The sequence below is a fragment of the Tachypleus tridentatus genome, chromosome 3, assembly GCF_004210375.1.
Source record: "Tachypleus tridentatus isolate NWPU-2018 chromosome 3, ASM421037v1, whole genome shotgun sequence".
In the NCBI taxonomy this organism is placed as follows: Eukaryota; Metazoa; Arthropoda; class Merostomata; order Xiphosura; family Limulidae; genus Tachypleus; species Tachypleus tridentatus.
In genome coordinates, this window is record NC_134827.1 from 16392025 (window position 1) to 16411596 (window position 19572).

The 19572-nt window shown below is 34.3% G+C and overlaps 1 protein-coding gene across 4 annotated transcripts in view; it reads right to left on the reverse strand.

Annotated features, from left to right (window-relative positions):
* LOC143246429 (diuretic hormone receptor-like) overlaps positions 1–19572 on the reverse strand; it is a 91680-nt gene that overhangs the window by 19456 nt on the left and 52652 nt on the right. For all 4 annotated transcript variants that reach the window (XM_076493127.1, XM_076493130.1, XM_076493129.1 and 1 more), the window contains exons 3-6: positions 9666–9788; positions 5219–5316; positions 4549–4649; positions 971–1097 (exon numbers count right to left, since the gene is read on the reverse strand). In XM_076493127.1, coding sequence (XP_076349242.1) covers positions 971–1097; positions 4549–4649; positions 5219–5316; positions 9666–9788 — 449 coding nt within the window. The remainder of the gene's footprint in view (positions 1–970; positions 1098–4548; positions 4650–5218; positions 5317–9665; positions 9789–19572) is intronic.

Genomic DNA, 19572 nt, shown 5'->3' on the forward strand with positions numbered 1-19572 from the left:
TATTCGCCCTTTCAGCAGTGGGGGCATTATAATGTTACGGTCAATCCCACTATTCGTTGATAAAAGAGTAGCCTAAGAGCTGGCGGTGGGTGGTGATGACTAGCTGCTTTCCCTCTAGTCTTACATTACTAAATTAGGGACGGCTAGTGCAAATAGCCCTCGAGTAGCTTTGCACGAAATTCAAAAAACAAAACCCAAACAAATCCACTTGAATGCTACTTCTAATGTTTTATGTTTCTGTCTGACAGCAGTTGTTAAAGTTAAAATGGAATATTTTACCAACTGTCAAAACTTTAAACTCTCATTAGCCTTCTCGCGTTTTTGCATTTTAAATAATATAGCACAAAATTTCAAGCAGTTATTTTAAACACTATTTTAGCATATTTATATATTTTGTGCTTGTGTGGAGCTGCTTGGAGTTATAACATGGACAACGTTCCGGTCTTTGTGCTGAAACCTTCATCAGGCCGCTATAACTTATTTTGTTTCCTAACAAAACCGAACTATACAATACATATACGAGAAAGAAACACAATGTTTTAAGTAAGACCTGAAAACGCATAAATAGAAACACCGCCCATAGAAAATTATCCCAGTTTAACGGAGAAGTAAACTAAATGAGAAAAACATTCACTTTTGTCTGCGTTAATTACATTATTAAAGTCATCCATTAAAATTTGAATTGCATTATTTCCCTATATAACACTTCGTATTACTAATGAATTATATAATTTGATTCTAACATCTAACCTCTCTAAAATTACTGAAAACATTAAAGTGAAATTTGCAAATAAAATTATGACGCTTATTTTTTAGTTAATTAAAATAATTCAGATAATCCATCAAAATTGTGCTTATTGTAGTCCTTGAAGTTATGACTTTTATTTAAAACGACTTAGAAAACGTAGAGAGCATGGGAATTGATATTTATCTTTATTGGATAGTAGAAAGTGAAGTAATAATAACATACCTTTGTTTTTAGCAATGATGATGATGGGCCCATCTGCAATGATGCAGTGATGATCCATACTAGGTCAATTAGGATGTAAGTTACGATTAGGTGGGTATGAATGGTATTCCTTAAGCACCTGAGATCTCTAAAAAAAACAGAAAAAAACACACTTGATAAGTGTTTTTCTTATAGCAAAGCCACCTCGGACTATCTGCTGAGCCCACCGAGGAGAATCGAACCCCTGATTTTAGCGTTGTAAATCCGTGGACTTACCGCTGTACTAGCGGGAGACTACACACTTAATGCTATTCTCTATACGTTTAACCCCAAGTGGTACAGCGGTATGTTTGCGGACTTACAACGATAGAAACCGAGTTTTGGTACCGTTGGGACTGAGCACAGCTAGTCTTTTGTGTAGCTTTGTACTTAACTTCAACTAAACAATAACCGTACGTCTCAACTTAAGGTAAACACTGCAGTTTTCTGTAATCTGCTACGTTAAGTTATTTAAGCTTACCTCAAACGTCATAATATATTATTTCCTGCTTAAGATGTTGGGGGAAACGAAAAAATGATCTTTTAAAGTTAAACCGTAAATCACAATGTTTTATTTATTCGTTTCAATTTTTATATCAATACCTTATTACTGTATTAACAGTATTTATAACCTTACTGAAGTCAAAAGTAAGCTAGTATTCACATTAAGATATAAATAATAACCATGCGACTGACTGCTTATTGGTCATCACCAATGTTACGTCAAGTCGGCAGGAATAAACAGAACGAAAACTAATCTGTGGTCAGTCACTCAACGTTAGGGTTGCTTTAGTTTAGCGAATAAAAATAAACAGTTATGCAATATGCAGACCCTGCATGGCCAGATGGTTAGGGCATTTGACTCCTAAGCTAAGAGTCGTGGGTTTGAATCCCCCTCTCACCAAGCATGCTTGCCTTTTCAGTTGTGGGGGCGTTATAAGGTGACGTTAAGTCCCATTATTCGTTGGTAAATGAGTAGCCCAAGTGTTAGCGGTGAGTGGTGATGACTTCCCTTTAGTCTTAAATTGCTAAAATAAGAACAGCTAGCACAGATATCACTGGTGTATCTTTGCGCGAAATTGAAAACAGACAAACAAACATAAAATATTAAACAGGAAAAAGAAGAAAAAAATACAAATGCCTATTATCCAAAATATTTAATTTCAGGTCCGTATCTTGCCCTTCAAATTAGCATATTAGACTTCGGATATTAGGTCCAAGATTCTTGTCCCGTTGCCGCAAAAACAAGTAACAATTAACTCCATACTTTGGGGTGGTGGGTACGTTTTTTTAAAAAAACAGTCGAATACACTGTTCGATTAGAGAATCCGAAACGTTGGTGGTGGATGCTGTTGACTAGCTGGCTTTCCTCTAGTCTCTCATTTCAAGTCCCCCTCTAGTACAGCGGTAAGTCTAGTGATTTACAACGCTAAAATCAGGGGTTTGATTCCCCTGGTGGACTCAATATATAGCCCGGTGTGTAAAACACACACGCACACTCACTTCAAAATTAAGAACGACCGTTGCAGGTAGCCTTTAAGCAGCTTTGTGAAAATATCCGAAACAAAACAATTATTTTCCGTTTTAAACGGTTTTCTGATATAAACAAGTATTCTACTGGCGAAACTATATAATTGGTTAGACATTTAATTTCAGTTTGGTTTTGATTTGAATTTCGCGCAAAGGTACACGAGGGCTATCTGCGCTAACGTCCCTAATTCAGCAGTTTAAGACTAGAGGGAAGGCAGCTGGGCATCACCACCCGCCGACAACTCTTGGGCTACTCTTTTTACCAACGAATAGTTGGATTGACAGGTAATATTATAATGCCCCCACGGCTGAAAGTGCGAGCATAATTGGTGTAACCGGGATTCGAACCCGTGACCCTCAGATTACCAGTTAAGTGCCTTAAACACCTGTCCATGTTTAATTTCAATGTCGTCAAATCTCTTATAGCGACGCCGCAGTTCGATTCCTGTCATAACCGAATGATTTAATCGTTGTATATTTTTTTCTTTATTTGTGTTTTTGTTTTTGTTTAAAAAAGGAAAAAACATGGCCAAGCGCGTAAGGCGTGCGACTCGTAATCCGAGGGTCGCGGGTTCGCGCCCGCCTCGCGCTAAACATGCTTGCCCTCCCAGCCGTGGGGGTGTATAAAGTGACGATCAATCCCACTTTTCGTTGGTAAAAGAGTAGCCCAAGAGTTGGCGGTGGGTGGTGATGACTAGCTGCCTTCCCTCTAGTCTTACACTGCTAAATTAGGGACGGCTAGCACAGATAGCCCTTGAGTAGCTTTGTGCGAAATTCCAAAAACAACAACAAAACATTGTTTAAAAAAAACATTTTCAACATATCGTTGATGTAAAAATTATTTTAATATAATAATAGTATATATATATATATTTTTAAAAATGGGTGGAGTAATACAAACAAAAAACCTACTCATAAAATAGTGCACTTTAAACATTTATGTTATCAGCCTAATTTCTCAATCGCTCAGTTTCACCACTGGGACTGCGGTGAATCTTCGGATTTACAACCCTAAAATCAGGGGTTCGATTCTCCTCAGTGGACACAGCAGATAGCCCGATGTGGGTTTGCTGTAAGTAAAACTGTGTGTGTGTTTTGTTATAGCAAAGCTACATCGGGCTATCTTCTGAATCCACCGAGGGGAATGGAACCCTTCATTTTAGCGTTGTAAATCCGTAGACTTTCCGTTGTACTAACGGAGAACATAAAATAAAACACCCACAATATATCTCAAAACGGTTGGTATGAGTATTGAAACTTTTATTAAAATAAAATAGAGAACAACGTATCGACCTTCTTAGGTCATCTTCAGGTTAACTGGAAGCCGTCTTGAGATACATTTTTACTTCAAGTGGGTTTCTCGTCATCACGAAAAATACACACACTCAATCGTTGAAATCTATATGACACCTGGTAAGCATTTACGTACTTGAAAATATTCATATTCCAATCATTATATCTAGATGACATCTGGTGATTGTTTCCTTTTTCTTGATAATTGGTTTGAACCTGATCTCTTTAACTCGGGTGTGTTATCGAATGTTGTTGTTGCACATTGTTAATATAGTATTGTTACATTCAGATAGTTTCCTATACAATATTTTATCATAAGCTAATACCTATTAGATTGTATGCTACATTTTACCCTTTTTTGACATTAATTCTTCTTACTTTTAAAGTTTCCATTTACTTTACTTTTCATGTTTAACGACATATTAAACGATTTATTTTCATATAGACATTAACTAACTGGATAAAGTACGTTTTATCTTGACGCGGTTGTGACAAATCTTAGTAAAAATAAAACCCTACATCCGTTTGTGAAATTATCTTCTTCCTTGATAGCGATTTATAAAACAAGGAGTTGGTCAGCTGGTGTTTACAATTTTGCCGTTAAAAGTTGCATGTTAAAGTTTATTAAAATAGTTTTCTGACGTAATGTAAACAATTTTTATTTCGTCAAAGTCTTTTACGAGATCGAGTAATAATATCTCAATAACAATCCGGGAAAAGAAGATATTAAAACTTACTTAAAATACAGAAAGATCCACAAAGCGATAAAGAGAGCAACCAGAGAAATCCCGTATCCAACAAAGTAAATAGTAGTGGCTTCCTTCACATCCCACAAGACCTAAAGACATAATTAGGTACTGCCTCTCAATTTATGCACAATTCTACTACATCTAGGAACTTAAAACAAAAGAGAAACAACAAAAACCAAAATCTGTTTATAAAGTTTTACTATAAAGCTGACGAAACATAAACTATTGTAACTTTTAGAAGAAATGATACTATATATTTTTTCTCTATAAATATAATTTAAATAGATGCTTGGTAAAAAGAGAAAAGAAAGTGAATGGTCACACAATCATTGTAAAAGTAAAAATTATCGGAATATTATTTTAAAACGTACTAGATTTATGAGTTTGATTCAGCTAATGATTCAGCTCAATAAGTGTAAAACATTCGTTTTTATTTCTGATGCCAATTTCATGCTATCTTATAATTAAACTATTTTCCGTTTCGGTTAAGAAATTAAACGTTTTGTAGTAAAAATATGTTAAAATATAATGCAGTAATGAAGCCCTGAAGATGTTTGACTGTTAGTTTTTGCTCTACTTATACAGTGCAGAGAAGCAGTTTTGGAAGGGGGTAATGACGTTGTGGTATCTTCGTTATGATGTTCATCACATTACTCACCTTCAGAAGATCTGGATCGTTTTGCAGATGTGTACATCTTGAATAATCTGACCTTCTAGCCCACGTGCCATTCTCGTAGCACATTCTGCTGGCATTTTCTGTGAATATAGAAACAGTTTAGCACAGATTAATTAATACAGCACCACTTTCTTCAAGGTCCTCAGGAAGTTTCGTGATATTAAACCAGTTTTATTCGTTTTATAAGAACCTCTACTTTAACATAAACAGTACACATAAACGTACAGTTATATATGTATATTATATTAATGTTTGTCTTTACGTGTCCTCGACATTTTCTGATGTGTTATAGAACAACTTGATTTTTATTAACAAAATATTGCATGTAATTTTCCAAAGTAAATGCTACGCAATCTTTTATTTATTTTTTCCAGGAAGTATGTTTATCTTCCATTTGTTCCTTTTCAACAACAGCTTTAAATAAAATATCTTTTTGTCGTTACATTATGTTACTTTTTAAACGAACTTGGTGATTGATAGAATCCCACAGTAGAAAGTCGACAGCTTTTATCCCAGGGCTCACTGCCAGAAAAATCATGGATGAACCAAGCGTAAAGGGCAGTCAAAAAACGTTTGTTCTGAATGAACGATTCCCACCCTATCTCGATCTACATGTCCTATATAAGGTTTACACTGAGAGCCGCTTAGCTAAAGCCGCGGTGAATCGATCTAAAGCTATTACTGCGACCGCTGAATGTGTACTTCCACCGAGTGATATCACAGAACTATTGTCTATGTGTGGTGCGAAGAAATTTAATAGAGAAGTTTTTTTAGTGACCGTATATCTCAAAAGCGAAGTATCCTATCCGTGACATTCTCTCTTCTACCCATAGCAATCTCACAATCCCATTTTCTGTTTGGTACCACAAAGCAACCACTACACACACACACACACACACAAAACAATATTAAATTGGAGTCGCCATATACAGAGACAATTTAGTGCTGCATAAGAAACGTTAAATAAAGTTTACCACTCGTGATGACCAGAAACCCCCTTAAAGTAACAATGTACTCTCAAGACGTTGTTCTGTACTTTATTTTAATTAAAGTTTTAATACTTATACCAGCCGTCTTAAGAATATAAAATTTACATTTTCATACCGTAACAAGTGTTGACATAAAACAACAACGGCAACGTATTAATTCCATCAAACAAGTGTTACCCAGATAGTAGCCGGCAAAAATTATTAAGTAACTGTCTTCAAACCCACATAGTATCTATTATCGATAAAACCATTAAATAAGATTCGACACACTTAGATAGTAGGTGCTTTCGGCAAAAATCATTAACTGTCGCAACACCAAGATAGTAGCTACTATCGGTTAAAAAAACAACATTAAATAACTGTCACCACACTTAGAATGTAGCTGTTAATGACAAAAACCATTAACTGTCGCCACGTTCAGGTGGTGGCAATTATCGGTAGAAACCATTAAGTAATTGCCCTCACACACACATAATATCTATTATGGGCAAAACCATGAACCTCATCTAGAGAGTAGTTACTATCGGTTAATAACCATTAAATAAATGTCGCCACACCCAGATAATAGCCAATATTAACAATATTGATTGGGTAAGTGATACAAAATTGAAGGACTAGTTACTGTCGCCACAAAAAAAAAAAAGTCATTTACAGAGTTACAGTATCGGTTTATTATCTACTTTTTGCACAAAGGTACTCGAGGGCGATTTATGCAAGTTGCCCATAATTTTGAAGTGATAGACAATAGGAAAAACAATTAGTCAAAAACATCCACAGTCAACTCTTGGGATATTCTTTACCAACGATTGTGGAACTGATCGTGACATTTAACGTGCCCGACGGCAGAAAGAGTGAACACGTTCGGCAACGGGTTTTGATTATGCGATTCACAGAATTGATCGCCCCAGCCAGCCAGGACAAACAGTGTCGGAAAAGCATGTATTAAATAAATCACAACATTGAAATTTTAAATTCATAACAGTCATAATTTATGGTGTATTATAAACTGAGTTATACAAATAAACAATATATCAAAAACAGTAAAATTATCTATTATTACTAAAAAAGCCAAGCATCAAACGTCGTAGTTTTTTATAATTTTCTATTTATTGTATACATTATGTACTATCGTAATTATTGCAACTGCTTATGAATAACTTTAATATAAATATAAACTCTAAAACACGAAAAGAAAGAATGTTTAGGGATTTATTTTTGATGTATTTAATATATCTCTCACGTTGTACCAATAGTTTTAAATGAGCAATAATTACATTATTGTTTAGTATAATGATTTAGGCCTAACTTAAATCCGTTGAGTTAGCTTGGCGCCAGAGCGCTAAAATTATATTTACATTTGATACATTTAATTACGTTTTACTGGAAAGACGTTGTAGTTAGCAGTTTAACGAATTGTACAATATAATTTACTAATATAATATGTTTTTAAATTACCTTTCTATCTACCTCTAAAGTTAGGCTAATATAACTGACATTTTTTTCTTGATTCACTGATATTTTTTCGCTGTTTTCTAAACTTTACGTATTTATTTCGAAATATGTTTATCATTTATATTTTATACATATGTTTACGTGTATGTATGTTAACATTATTACATTTTATTGTTTATATAGAATAGATACTTATGTACAGGAGTCATTAAAACGTAGTAATTTAATTTTATAAAGTTATTTTTAATAGCATGTGTAGGTTGTTTTCACTTTATCTTACAAAAAGTTCTCTCTTTATAGACTTTGTGGTCCTCGATTGTTCAGACATGTATTAAACTGGGATCTCATTTTATCCAAGCAACAATACCATGCTGGGTAGAACTGAATAAGAAGTTATAATTAAATAGAATCGCTAACGACGGGACATTAGAAAATAGCAATAGTCTTTTCTTCTGCGAAATGAATTAGATTAAAAAGACGACGACTGAAACTATAAATTAAATAATAATAAAGGAACTTTCAGGAGAAGTTAAGCGGCAAAAACTGTAGTTCTTATGGGACAATGAAGTTCATACATGTAATCCATTCGTTTTAGAATAGTTCATCATTCCAGGTCTATCTTTTATTTTCTTAGTATGTTTTTTCATACTTTCAGAATGTTCTTACTGCAAGTGAGATTGGGATATGAATAGCCATGTCTGGAAAAATAGCTAAATAACTGTGTCTTGCAAAATTTCAATCCACAGTTATAGTATCATGAGGTTCGCTAAACCCTCACTAAGGTGTAAACGCACAGTCTGAACACTGACATGTCTCAAGTGCCTGTATAGTTATATTACACAATTAAAATTTTTTCTTTGTGTATTTACATAAATACATCATCTCAGTTTTTTCTCTCTATATATGTATATTTCTTTGAAAGTTATGCCGTGATATTTTAACCATTTTCAGGAATATATATTTCCTCAAAGTTTATGTTGTAGTTTTTTGGTCCACTCCACGTATAAGATTGTTTCCTTGAAGACTAATTACACTATATAACACAGATTTCGTTCCTGGATCGTATGTGTTACTTCTTAATTGCTTAAGTTGTAAAAGTACAGAAAATGGCAATTATTCCCTTCAAACTTTGCTTTTGTGACCTGAATAATGAAATTTATAAAGTAACCTACTTTCTATGTAAAAACGAGTAAATTTGCACATTTTCATTTACATAAGGTCTGAATAAAGCAACATATGAATCAAGATTTACATGTATTTATACCAAAGTTATATAAAAATGAAGAAACATGTTTAGAAACGAGTAGTTTCCGAGATTTGCGACTGTAATGTAAATTACTTTCACGTAACAGCCCCTAAATATAGTCTCCCATCATGATTTCGTTATACGCTTCCAGGTCACAAAAGGAAAGTTTGAAGAGAAAAATAGGTCTTTTCCATTTACTTTAGGCATAAGCAATTGAAAATAACACTTTCTGCCCAGGAACAATAACAAGTAAAAATGTTGTTAAATGGTGTTATTGGTACTCCAGTTCTCCTGAATGATCAGTACTGAAACAAAACTGAGTACTACTACTATTAAATGATTAATGTTGAATAATAAATAATAATGTATTATTAGCCCTCACCCTAATTCTGGTTTATAAATGACCTAAGCAAATGTGATAAATATTACTATTCACCAACTTAACATGTTTCATGTTACTACAGTTGTTGTTCTTGTAATTTGATAACATTAATAGCATCTCAACCTTTACCGTGTCTGCCGTGTCTCTCATGTTCCCAAACGAACTGATAAACAGCGGTACTGAGCGAAAAGTCTAGCTTGCTGGATATAACACACATAATGTGGCTGACATATTGTTATACTTTCTACTTTATTTTAAATTATTAGTTTAAATAATTTAATTTTTAGCCAGTTATGGGCCACTTATGAAGAAAATCTTTCTTTAAAAAATAATTTAAATATCCCTGACTTGTGTACTTACGACTTGTGTCATAACGAACTCCATGAAGCTCTCCAAAACAAGAAATTTCAACCATTGCGCCACCTGGTGATGTAGGCCAGCATGAAACTCCATCCCATGTGGTGTTACAATACGAAGTACTATCTGGAAGTATAGTTAGTACCATTACCCTAAAAACAAGTGAGAAATTTTATTATCAATGTAGTTAATTGTACTTTAGGTCACGTGGAGAGGTTGCATTGTTAATTCATCAGCCTGTACAAAAAAAAAAAAAAAAAGACGTTATCATAAACACCGACTGGAAACAGTAACATGCAGATAAATACGTATAATATTATGATAAACTTCTACTAAATAACAGAAGTCAGTGACATTGCTATAGAGATAACTATAGTTCAGATTACTTATAAGCACGACACTATTGCGTACTAAGTATCGTTTCGTTAAAAACATCGGAAGGTTTATGAATGAATTTTTGATGACATACATGACGTAAGTTGAATCAAATTCTGGTCTTTGTCTGATGAATCAAAACGTAAATTAAAATTAAACTAAGGTACTGTATCGTATGTTGTACAGGTTTCAATCCCCATACAAAGAAGATTTTGCGGATACGGGCACGAAAAGTTCAAAGGAAGAATTAGTTGCTTGTTACCAAGCTCCAAAACAAATCCGTGAAATCAACTAGAAACAATATAAAATTAATCAGCTAGCTACAGCCCATCTAAACACGCAAAAACATATATCTTGACACTTAAAAGTAGTTTAGTTCGATTACTACGTAAGAACAAACAAAATAAAAAAATTAAAGAACAGTCTATGGTTATACGCTAGTTCACACTTTAACAGGCTTGCTTGCACGAATGATAAATATCTGTATGGAAAAGCGAGAAATAACTAGACGTTTCAATGGTTTTATTTATAAGCTAAAATTGAAGTTGACATTTGAATTTATTCCTATACCAAACACCCAATACATTCTATTTTTTATTATTTTTTGATATCTGACTGAGACAGGAAATGTGGTATTTTTCCCGAAAGAAATATTCATTCCAACAAAACTATGATTTTACTTTCTCCATTTTGTATGTCTTCGTTGGTTCCAAGATAGAATTCATTCCTAACAGACAAAAGTGTTGGTTACAAACGTCCATGTTAGTAATGTTTCTAAGAACTGACCAAATTTATCTAGATAATTATTTAGAACAAGACAAATGAAAAAACAACGTGTCTTTGTTATTTCTTTGTTTTTATATATATCACCCTAGTTTCGAACCCAGCAAGGCCAGGTGGTTAAGGCACTCGACTCGTAATCTGAAGGTTGCGAGTTCAAATCCCTATCACACAAAACATCCTCACCGTGAGGGCGTTATAATGTAACGGCCAATCTCTCGTTGGAAAAAGAATAGCCCAAGAGTTGGCGGTGGGTGATGACGACTAGCTGCCTTCCCTATGATCTAACACTGATAAATTAGGAATAGCTAGCGCAGATATACCTCGTGCAGCTTTGCGCCAGATTCAAAAGCAAACAAACAATGACAGTCGTTTCAGATTTGAATTATTCATTATCTCCGTTTTTCCTCTAACTTTATTGCGATTAAAAATTTAAAAACGTTTTTTCAAGTGGAAAAAAGGAAATATTTTATGGAGGAAAATATATAACTTATAAATGTTTGATAACGTTAAGCTAATTTTGCTCGAAAGTATTATGCAAATAAACAAGCAAACGCAGGCGTAATTAAAACAAAAGGAATTTAAAAATATTCCTCTTTTATAATAAAAACATATGACAAGAATTATCGAATTATTTAAACAATGTTAAATTTTACTGGTATTCATACCCGTGTAACATAATTTTTTTGTAATATCAACTCAAGAAAAGTACCCACATTATCAAAATAAACTTCTCTGTCTTTCTGTCATAATTTTATATATAATAATTTATCTCTAGGCTTAGCCTCTCGTTACACATTATAATTTATTTCGGATGAGTCTGTGATTTATTATATTCCGTACTACTATTTCAAATAACTGCAATTTTAATTTGAGCTTAGTAGTTAAGTAAATGTTAATATATATTAAAATTATGTTGTTTGCCAACAAGATGGATACACACAATTTCCTTTTTTAACACAAATATATTTTAATATACAAACATAAAAACAATATAATTTATAATAATAACGGTTATTACTAATAGTTATTACAAAATGATGATTCATATACAACAGTTTTACAAACTTACAAACTATACTAAGTCTTATATTATATATATACATATTTTAATATATAAACAACAAGAAGAAAACAACATAATTTATAATAATGGTTAGTACTGATAATTACTATAAATGATGGTTTACATACAAACGTTTTACAAACTTACAAACAATACTGAGTCTTATATCCGGTATAGAACTGAATATTTTATCGATGGTCCAGGGCCACGACAAGCGAATTAATTCTGAGTTGATAATGTTACGCCTCGCCTAAGCTAAGATCGTTTTTTTTCTAGGCTGGCCTCACACTGGCTACAAGCTGACTCCTTTCAGCAAAGATATATTTAATGTCCTCATAGAAATAATAACGTTAGATGTAATTCACTGAAATTGAACGGTTTGTAATGTACGAAATACATAACGTTCCTGGTCAAATTCTGTAGTTTTTTGATTAATAAAGGTTAATGACAATTATAGCTTCCTAGGCTTATAACTGTTGTTGTTATTTCGAATTAAGCCCAAAGCTACACAATGGGCTATCTGTGCTCTGACCATCACGGGTATCGAAACCCGCTTTTTAGCGTAGTAAATCCGCAGACACACCGCTGAGCCACTGGGGGGCGGGCTTATAACACTTTGCCTGTAGCTGTTCAATAATAATAATTGTCTCTCGGTACGTCGTTTGTTATACCAACCACGCGAGTTTCTAGAATTTTCAGCAATAATCTAGCGCGTTTTCGTCAACAAATATTGTTGGTTTTCACTTTCAAGAATTATCTACAAGTTTCAAGAGCAGGCGGGACTTGCGCATTACACAGTCAAGAATATACATCACATACAACAAAGAAAACTATACAGAAACAAGCACAGGAACTAAAATAAATGTACAATAACAAATCTATTACACTCTTGAATTTATTAATCCAAATCACCTAAATACTCTGCTTTACAGACACACATTGTCCAAAATGTGAAATTATTTGGTATTAATAAACATTAATTAATTCTTCCCAGCAGTTTCAAGCAGTGATTGTTAAAAATATTTTAAGTTAAGTTCAAAAACTGAGACGAAATACTTAAAAATTAATACATCTCAAGTGTTAGGCTATCTCCTGAGTTCACTGAGGGATTTGTTTGGTTTGGTTTGTTCTGAATTTCGAGCAAAGCTACTCGAGAGCTATCTGCACTAGCTGTCCCTAATTTAGTAGTGTAAGACTAGAGGGAAGGCAGCTAGTCATCACCACCCACCGCCAACTCTTGGGCTACTCTTTTACCAACGAATAGTGGGGTTGACCGTTACATTATAACGCCCACACGGCTGAAATGGTTAGCATGTTTGATATGACGGGGATTCGAACCTGCGACTTTCAAATTACCAGTCGAGTGCCTTGACCACCTGGCCATGTCGGGCCTCCAGTGAGGGAATCGAATCCCTGATTTTAGCGTTATAAATCCGTAGACTTGCTGCTAAAATAACGGGGAACAATACATTTCAACCAATGAAAAGATGCAAAGCGTTTACCGACTGAACGTAAAGGAAAATAATAAACTCGGAAATAGAAATAAGCATCATAAGTTTCCAGTCAGAAGTAATTTTCTCAAAGACACAAACAGAAAAGAAATACACTAGATTACCTTTTATTTAAATCAAACTATTTGAACATTCTACAAATTTCAACAGATATTTCACTTTTCGAAAATATTATATTCACACACACATACATAAGCCATCGAAGCGTATAAAAACTCTAATTAGATTTTAAGAAATTTAAAAGAGATCACTGACTCTAATTAAGTAAATTAAACTAACTGAAAATTCAATTCAATTAATGTAAATATTTCTCGAAAGGGATAATTTATATATTACTTACTAAGTAACGGCTATCTATAATCATGAGCTTCACAGCTTTTCAGTACAGAATATTTTCAGTTCTATGGCTTCATTTTCAACCGTCCTGTTGTTGCGTTATTATTGATAATTTGATAAATGTTATCTCTCATTCGCATCATTCCATCAAATCCCTTCTACAATAATTGTTCAATTAATAAATTCACATTCAGCACATAATTTTATGTTAAATGCAGAAGATCAGCATTCAGCTGCGATATTACAAATGAAATGTATTGTTGAAAATTTGGATTTTCGTTTAACCTAGATTGGTAAGGGGGCGAAAAGAAGTTGTTAAGTGGATTTATCACCCCTCAAAGAATAAATTACGACATAATCGTGTTTTATATGTCAGTGTGTTGCATTTAAGGAAGAATATTATAAATACGTATATATCTTCGAGTGGTTTTTAAATCTACACACAGAACAGATATTTTTTTAAAATTCAAACACGTGGTTGGTAGGTTTTAAAGTTCTTACGCGGTTTATCATTTCGTGTATTCTCGTTGTTCGCGAGATTACTTTGGTTCAGCTGCACGCTGTTTGGAACAGCCTATAAAAGTATAAAAGAACATTTAGAGGGGCGTTTAGAGAGTTACACAAGTATCTGCAAGCACGTGGAGAAAAATCCTGAAAAGATCCGAAACAGAACTTCAAATTTACGTGCAGTGCAGACAATAAACGTCTCAAGATTTTAAGACTTTAAAATAGCATTTTTTAGGACATCTAATGTTATTTCTCACTCGCATCAGTCCATGAAATCCATTTTCTAACAAACGACCAACTGTCTCGGATTATGCGTTTGAACTGGTAGCAAATCCAATGTACTCGTACAATCATTTAATAAGTATTGAAATAAACTTATAGGCTTTTTCTTTATGGGTTACTGACTGAAGTATTCTTTATCACGATATTCAAAAACGGACAAACACAAAAATCTTACATCAGAAAAGAAACCCATAATTTGAGCGCTTTCGAAAATTTGAATTTTATCTTTCTTGAAGGAAAGACCACCTTCCGAAAAAAACACGCAAAAAACACCTCAGATAATGGGCCACTCTCTCTGGTCAGAAGCTCTAAATTAGGAATATATCTCTGAGCATTGGGATTCCTGTCGCATAAATATTATAGACATAAGCGTCTTGTAGTGGCTCAATTACATGCTTATGCTTAAATCAAACGGAGACAACCTGAATAGTTAAAATATAACTCGAAATAAAACTTGAAACTGAAATTGCGTTTGCTTCTTTGTTTATTATTAGGCACAATGGATCATCTGTGCTTTTCTCGCCAGAGGTATCGAAATCCAGTTTTTAGCATGATTAGTCTCCTGATTTACTCCTGAGCCACAAAGGAGGTCTATTTGTTAACACGTATATACGTTATCCATCTTGTTAAGGCAACAAAGATTTATATTTAGATTAAAATATGTCGACAGATGTTCATCGATATCTGTAGTTGTACATTTTTTTATCTAAAGTCACGTACTTTGTACATGCCGTAAACAAAATATCTCGTTGTATTTGTGGATGTGTAACACGGCATAGGAAATATGTGTTGGTAAACTATAACACAACTAACAAAGTGCTGTCACCTCACAGATGGTGCAAAAATACTATCAAAGTCTGGACGTGGAAGGGCATAAAAATGTGAGACAAAATTATGCCAGGCTACAGCTATTTTGATTTAAACCTGATATATAACCTTTGTACTTGTAATACTTATCAAAGCTATCGCTAAAACTAACGCTGGTTTATAATAATGCAGTGAAATAATAAAGTAACGTGAAAAGAACGATAATATATGATATTACGTTATTTCAAATTATTGTGAAATCTATTATCACTGCTTGACGTATATATAGTTTTATTGGTGCTTAGAAATAGAGAAACTGCACCACTGTGAGCTTTCGCTAACAACCAAACGACTTACATTTATCATACTCTAGGTTTATTTATTTTTCACTAAAAGTAAAATTGAAAATATAATCTGTAACGTAAATATAATTTGTTAAATAGTGGCATGATACATTCTTTTATACGTCGTACCTTCTGCTATAGACTGTAGTTATACCTGTTTACATATTGAAATGTACCCCCAATGGAAAACTAGCATGTTTGCGGGCTAATAACGCTAGATACCGGGTTACGATACTCCTGGTGGGAAGAGCACAGAGAGCCTACTCTGTAACTTAGTGCTTAATTACAAACAAAAACATACGAAAATCGTTTTAGGTTACTAAATTGTGAACCAAAAAGGAATTACAAACTTTATAATTGCAAAACTTATTTTGTACCTGGTGGTAACCACATTTTTGACACTATCTAAAGCATTTCCTACTTAGTATTTGTATAAATTATAAAAATAATACATAATTGTGTTTATTACGATGTTGATAGCTCATTAAAAATTAAACTTATTATTAAGAGGATAGTCAAAATTAAAACAGTAACTAAATTATTAATCTTACATCTGTTATCATTTAAAGATCACAACAGATAGAAGAATACCGCTAGATGGCGATAGCAATGATTTGTTATTTAGCTTATTCTTGAAAGGCACTAAGATTTTCGTCTTTGCAAAAACAACATCAGTTTTTACACACAATTTATTTTAAACTGTCACAAGTACTCGATATAATTTCGAAAGTTGATTTTTATTGGCTATATTGTGTTTCGCATTAATATTGAAGAAGGTTTGTGTGTGTGTTTTCTTATAGCAAAACCACGTTGGGCTATTTGCTGAGCCCACCAAGGGTAATCGAACCCCTGATTTTAGCGTTGTAAATCCACCGACTTACCGCTGTACTAGCGGGAGGTACCTGTAGAAGGTGACATGTTATTAATAATCAAAGATTTAACTTTCTGTTATGTGTATATAATACAAACACCGAGAGGGCGTATATGATGCATGGGATATATCTTCTGGGCATAGTGCCCAGCCCCCCAGTGGCTCAGCGGTATGTCTGCGGACTTACAACGCTAAAAACCGGGTTTCGATACCTGTGGTGGGCAGAGCACAAATAGCTCATTGGATAGCTTTGTGCTTGATTCAAAACAACAACAACAACAACATAGTGACCACCATGGATCAGCAAAACAAACTTTTCACAGAGTTTATTACGCAAGTACATAGCATTTAATTGAACCTTAACAGTGTATTTAGTCACTATTCTGGGCCCCGGCATAGCCAGGGGGTTAAGGTACTCGACTAGTAATTCAAGGGTCGCGGGATCGAATCCCCGTCGCACTAAACATGCTCGCCCTTTCAGCCGTGAGGGCGTGATAATGTGACGGTCAATCCCACTATTCGTTGGTAAAAGAGTAGCTCAAGAGTTGACGGTGGGTGGTGATGACTAGCTGCCTTCCCTCTAGTTTTACACTGTTAAATTAGGAACGGCTAGCGCAGATGACCCTCGAGTAGCTTTACGCGAAGTTAAAAACAACAACAACAGCAAATAAAGTGATGTAAATGCTTGTATTTGTTTTATTATAGTGACAGTAAAACATTGAATACCATATCGTGTGTATAAAAAAAGGTCCCCAAGATGTGCAAGTAATCCGGAAAAACAATCATTCTGTCCAAAAAGGTATCAGGTCATATTCGAAAATTTAATACAGGAAGTGCATCATCATTTTTTCATTGTAAAAGGCTTTAATAACTAAAATATGTAGTAGGACGTGTATAAAAATGTTCAGACAAATAAAAGAAACTAACCCAAATCCACTTTTTCAGATCATTAATCAAATAAGACCTCATGAAGATGGATGTGTCTGAGGAGCACATTAGGCATATAATGCTTTATAAGATTAAGAAAGGCAATACTGCAGCAGAAACTACACAAAACATTCAAAGTGTTTATGGTGCAGAGCCTGTCAATGAAAGAAAATGTCGAAGGTGGTTTCAGAATTTCAGATCAGGTAACTACGGCTTAAGTGATGCACCACGTTCAGGTCGTCCTGTTGAGTTTAATAATGACTTGCTGCTGGCTGCACTTGATGAATATTGTGCTGTAATAGTTGAAGAACTAGCACATAAGCTTCGTTTAATCCATTTTTAACAATTCATCGTCATCTGCAACAGCTTGTAAAGGTGTTTACACTTGGAAAATTGGTCCTCCGTGATTTGATAGAAGCCAACATCAGAGCAAGAGTGGACATTTGCACTTCTCTGCACTCTCGTGAACGTAACTCACCTTTTTTGGACAGGTTAGTGACTGCAGATGAAAAACGGATATTTTATAAAAATGTTAAGCACCGCAGACAATGGCTCAGTGCAGGTAAACTTGCTAAAGCAAGCCTAAAATGGATCTTCACCCTAGGAAAATCTTGTTAAGCGTTTGGTGGGATATTGTTAGTGTGATCCACTTTGAGTTGCTGCCACTCAATGTAACGATTACATCAGACTTCTGCTGTAAACAGTTAGAGCGCTTGAATATTGCACTGAAAGAAAAGAGGCCTGCTTTGATCAATCGCAAAGGTGTTGTGTTACATCAGGATAATGCACGGCCCCATACAGCAAGGATCACATCTGCAAAGATTGAAGAACTAAACTGGGAAAAACTTCCACATCTTCCTTATTCTCCAGACCTTACCCCATCTGCTTATCATCTATTCTAAAGTTTGCAGAGCTATCTTGATGGAAAAGAGCTTGGAACACACGGAAATGTAAACTACTCTCTCTGCATTATTTTCCTTCAAACTCCAAGAATTGTGTACAAGTGGCTTCAGAAGCTTGGGAATCGTTGGCAGAAAGTGATTAATAATAATGGAACATACATTATTGACTAAATAACATTAAAAGCGTTTGAAATCCTTTCTCTTTTTCTGAACCTAAAATCGGACATTACTTAAGGGATGACCTGATATATTTTTATAAAGTGGTAAAATGAATAATCACAGCATGTGAAGTTTGCAAACCTGGAAGAATCGTCCTGGATCTGTAACTAACTCACATTTTGTGGCACATTTATATACCATTTATTCTGGCATTTAAAATAACTGAATAGTCTAAATTACTGAGTAAAAGAAAAGAATAGACATGAAAACATTGCAAACTTATTTCTTCTATCATTATTATACAACACGGTAACCAAGTTTGATGACAATCGCCAAGAACAAAATTATTGATTTTACGATGCGTGCGCTTATGGGCCAACATACGATATAACAATTGCGTTCAGTAAAGACGTAGCTTGGTATATCCTACAAGAGAAGGATGGTTTGTTTGTTTAAGGACCTTCACGCCCAGCTAATCGACGGCTATCTGCGATATCCGTTTCTAATTTAGATGCGATAGATTAGAGAGAAATCAATTACTTAACACCACTCACCGCCACCTGTTGGATTTTTCTTGATCAATAAAAAGTAGGATTGACCACCACTATATAACATCTCCGATGCTGAAAGGGCTAGTATGTTCGTTGACGGGATTCGAACAACCTACCCACCAAACCGTACCAGATCAAGCAGGATAGATGAATAATAGTATAAATCGAGTTTATACAAATTGTAAATAAATATACGATTTGTACTTCTTTTTAGTGTAATGTCCGTGTTCATGAATTGCCATGTCTTCACTGGTACTTGAAATTCATAAAATGCTTTTTTTTTCCCGTTATTATGGTGGTATACAATCTATTACACCTTCACTTATTCTCCTGATATACAAAGGCTTAGTTTAATTTGTAGCTTAGGCCCGGCATGGCCTAGTGGGTTAAGGCGTTCGATTCGTAATCCGAGAGTCACGGGTTCGAATACCCGTCGCACGAAACATGCTCGCCCTTTCAGCCGTGGGGTCGTTATTATTCGTTGATAAAATA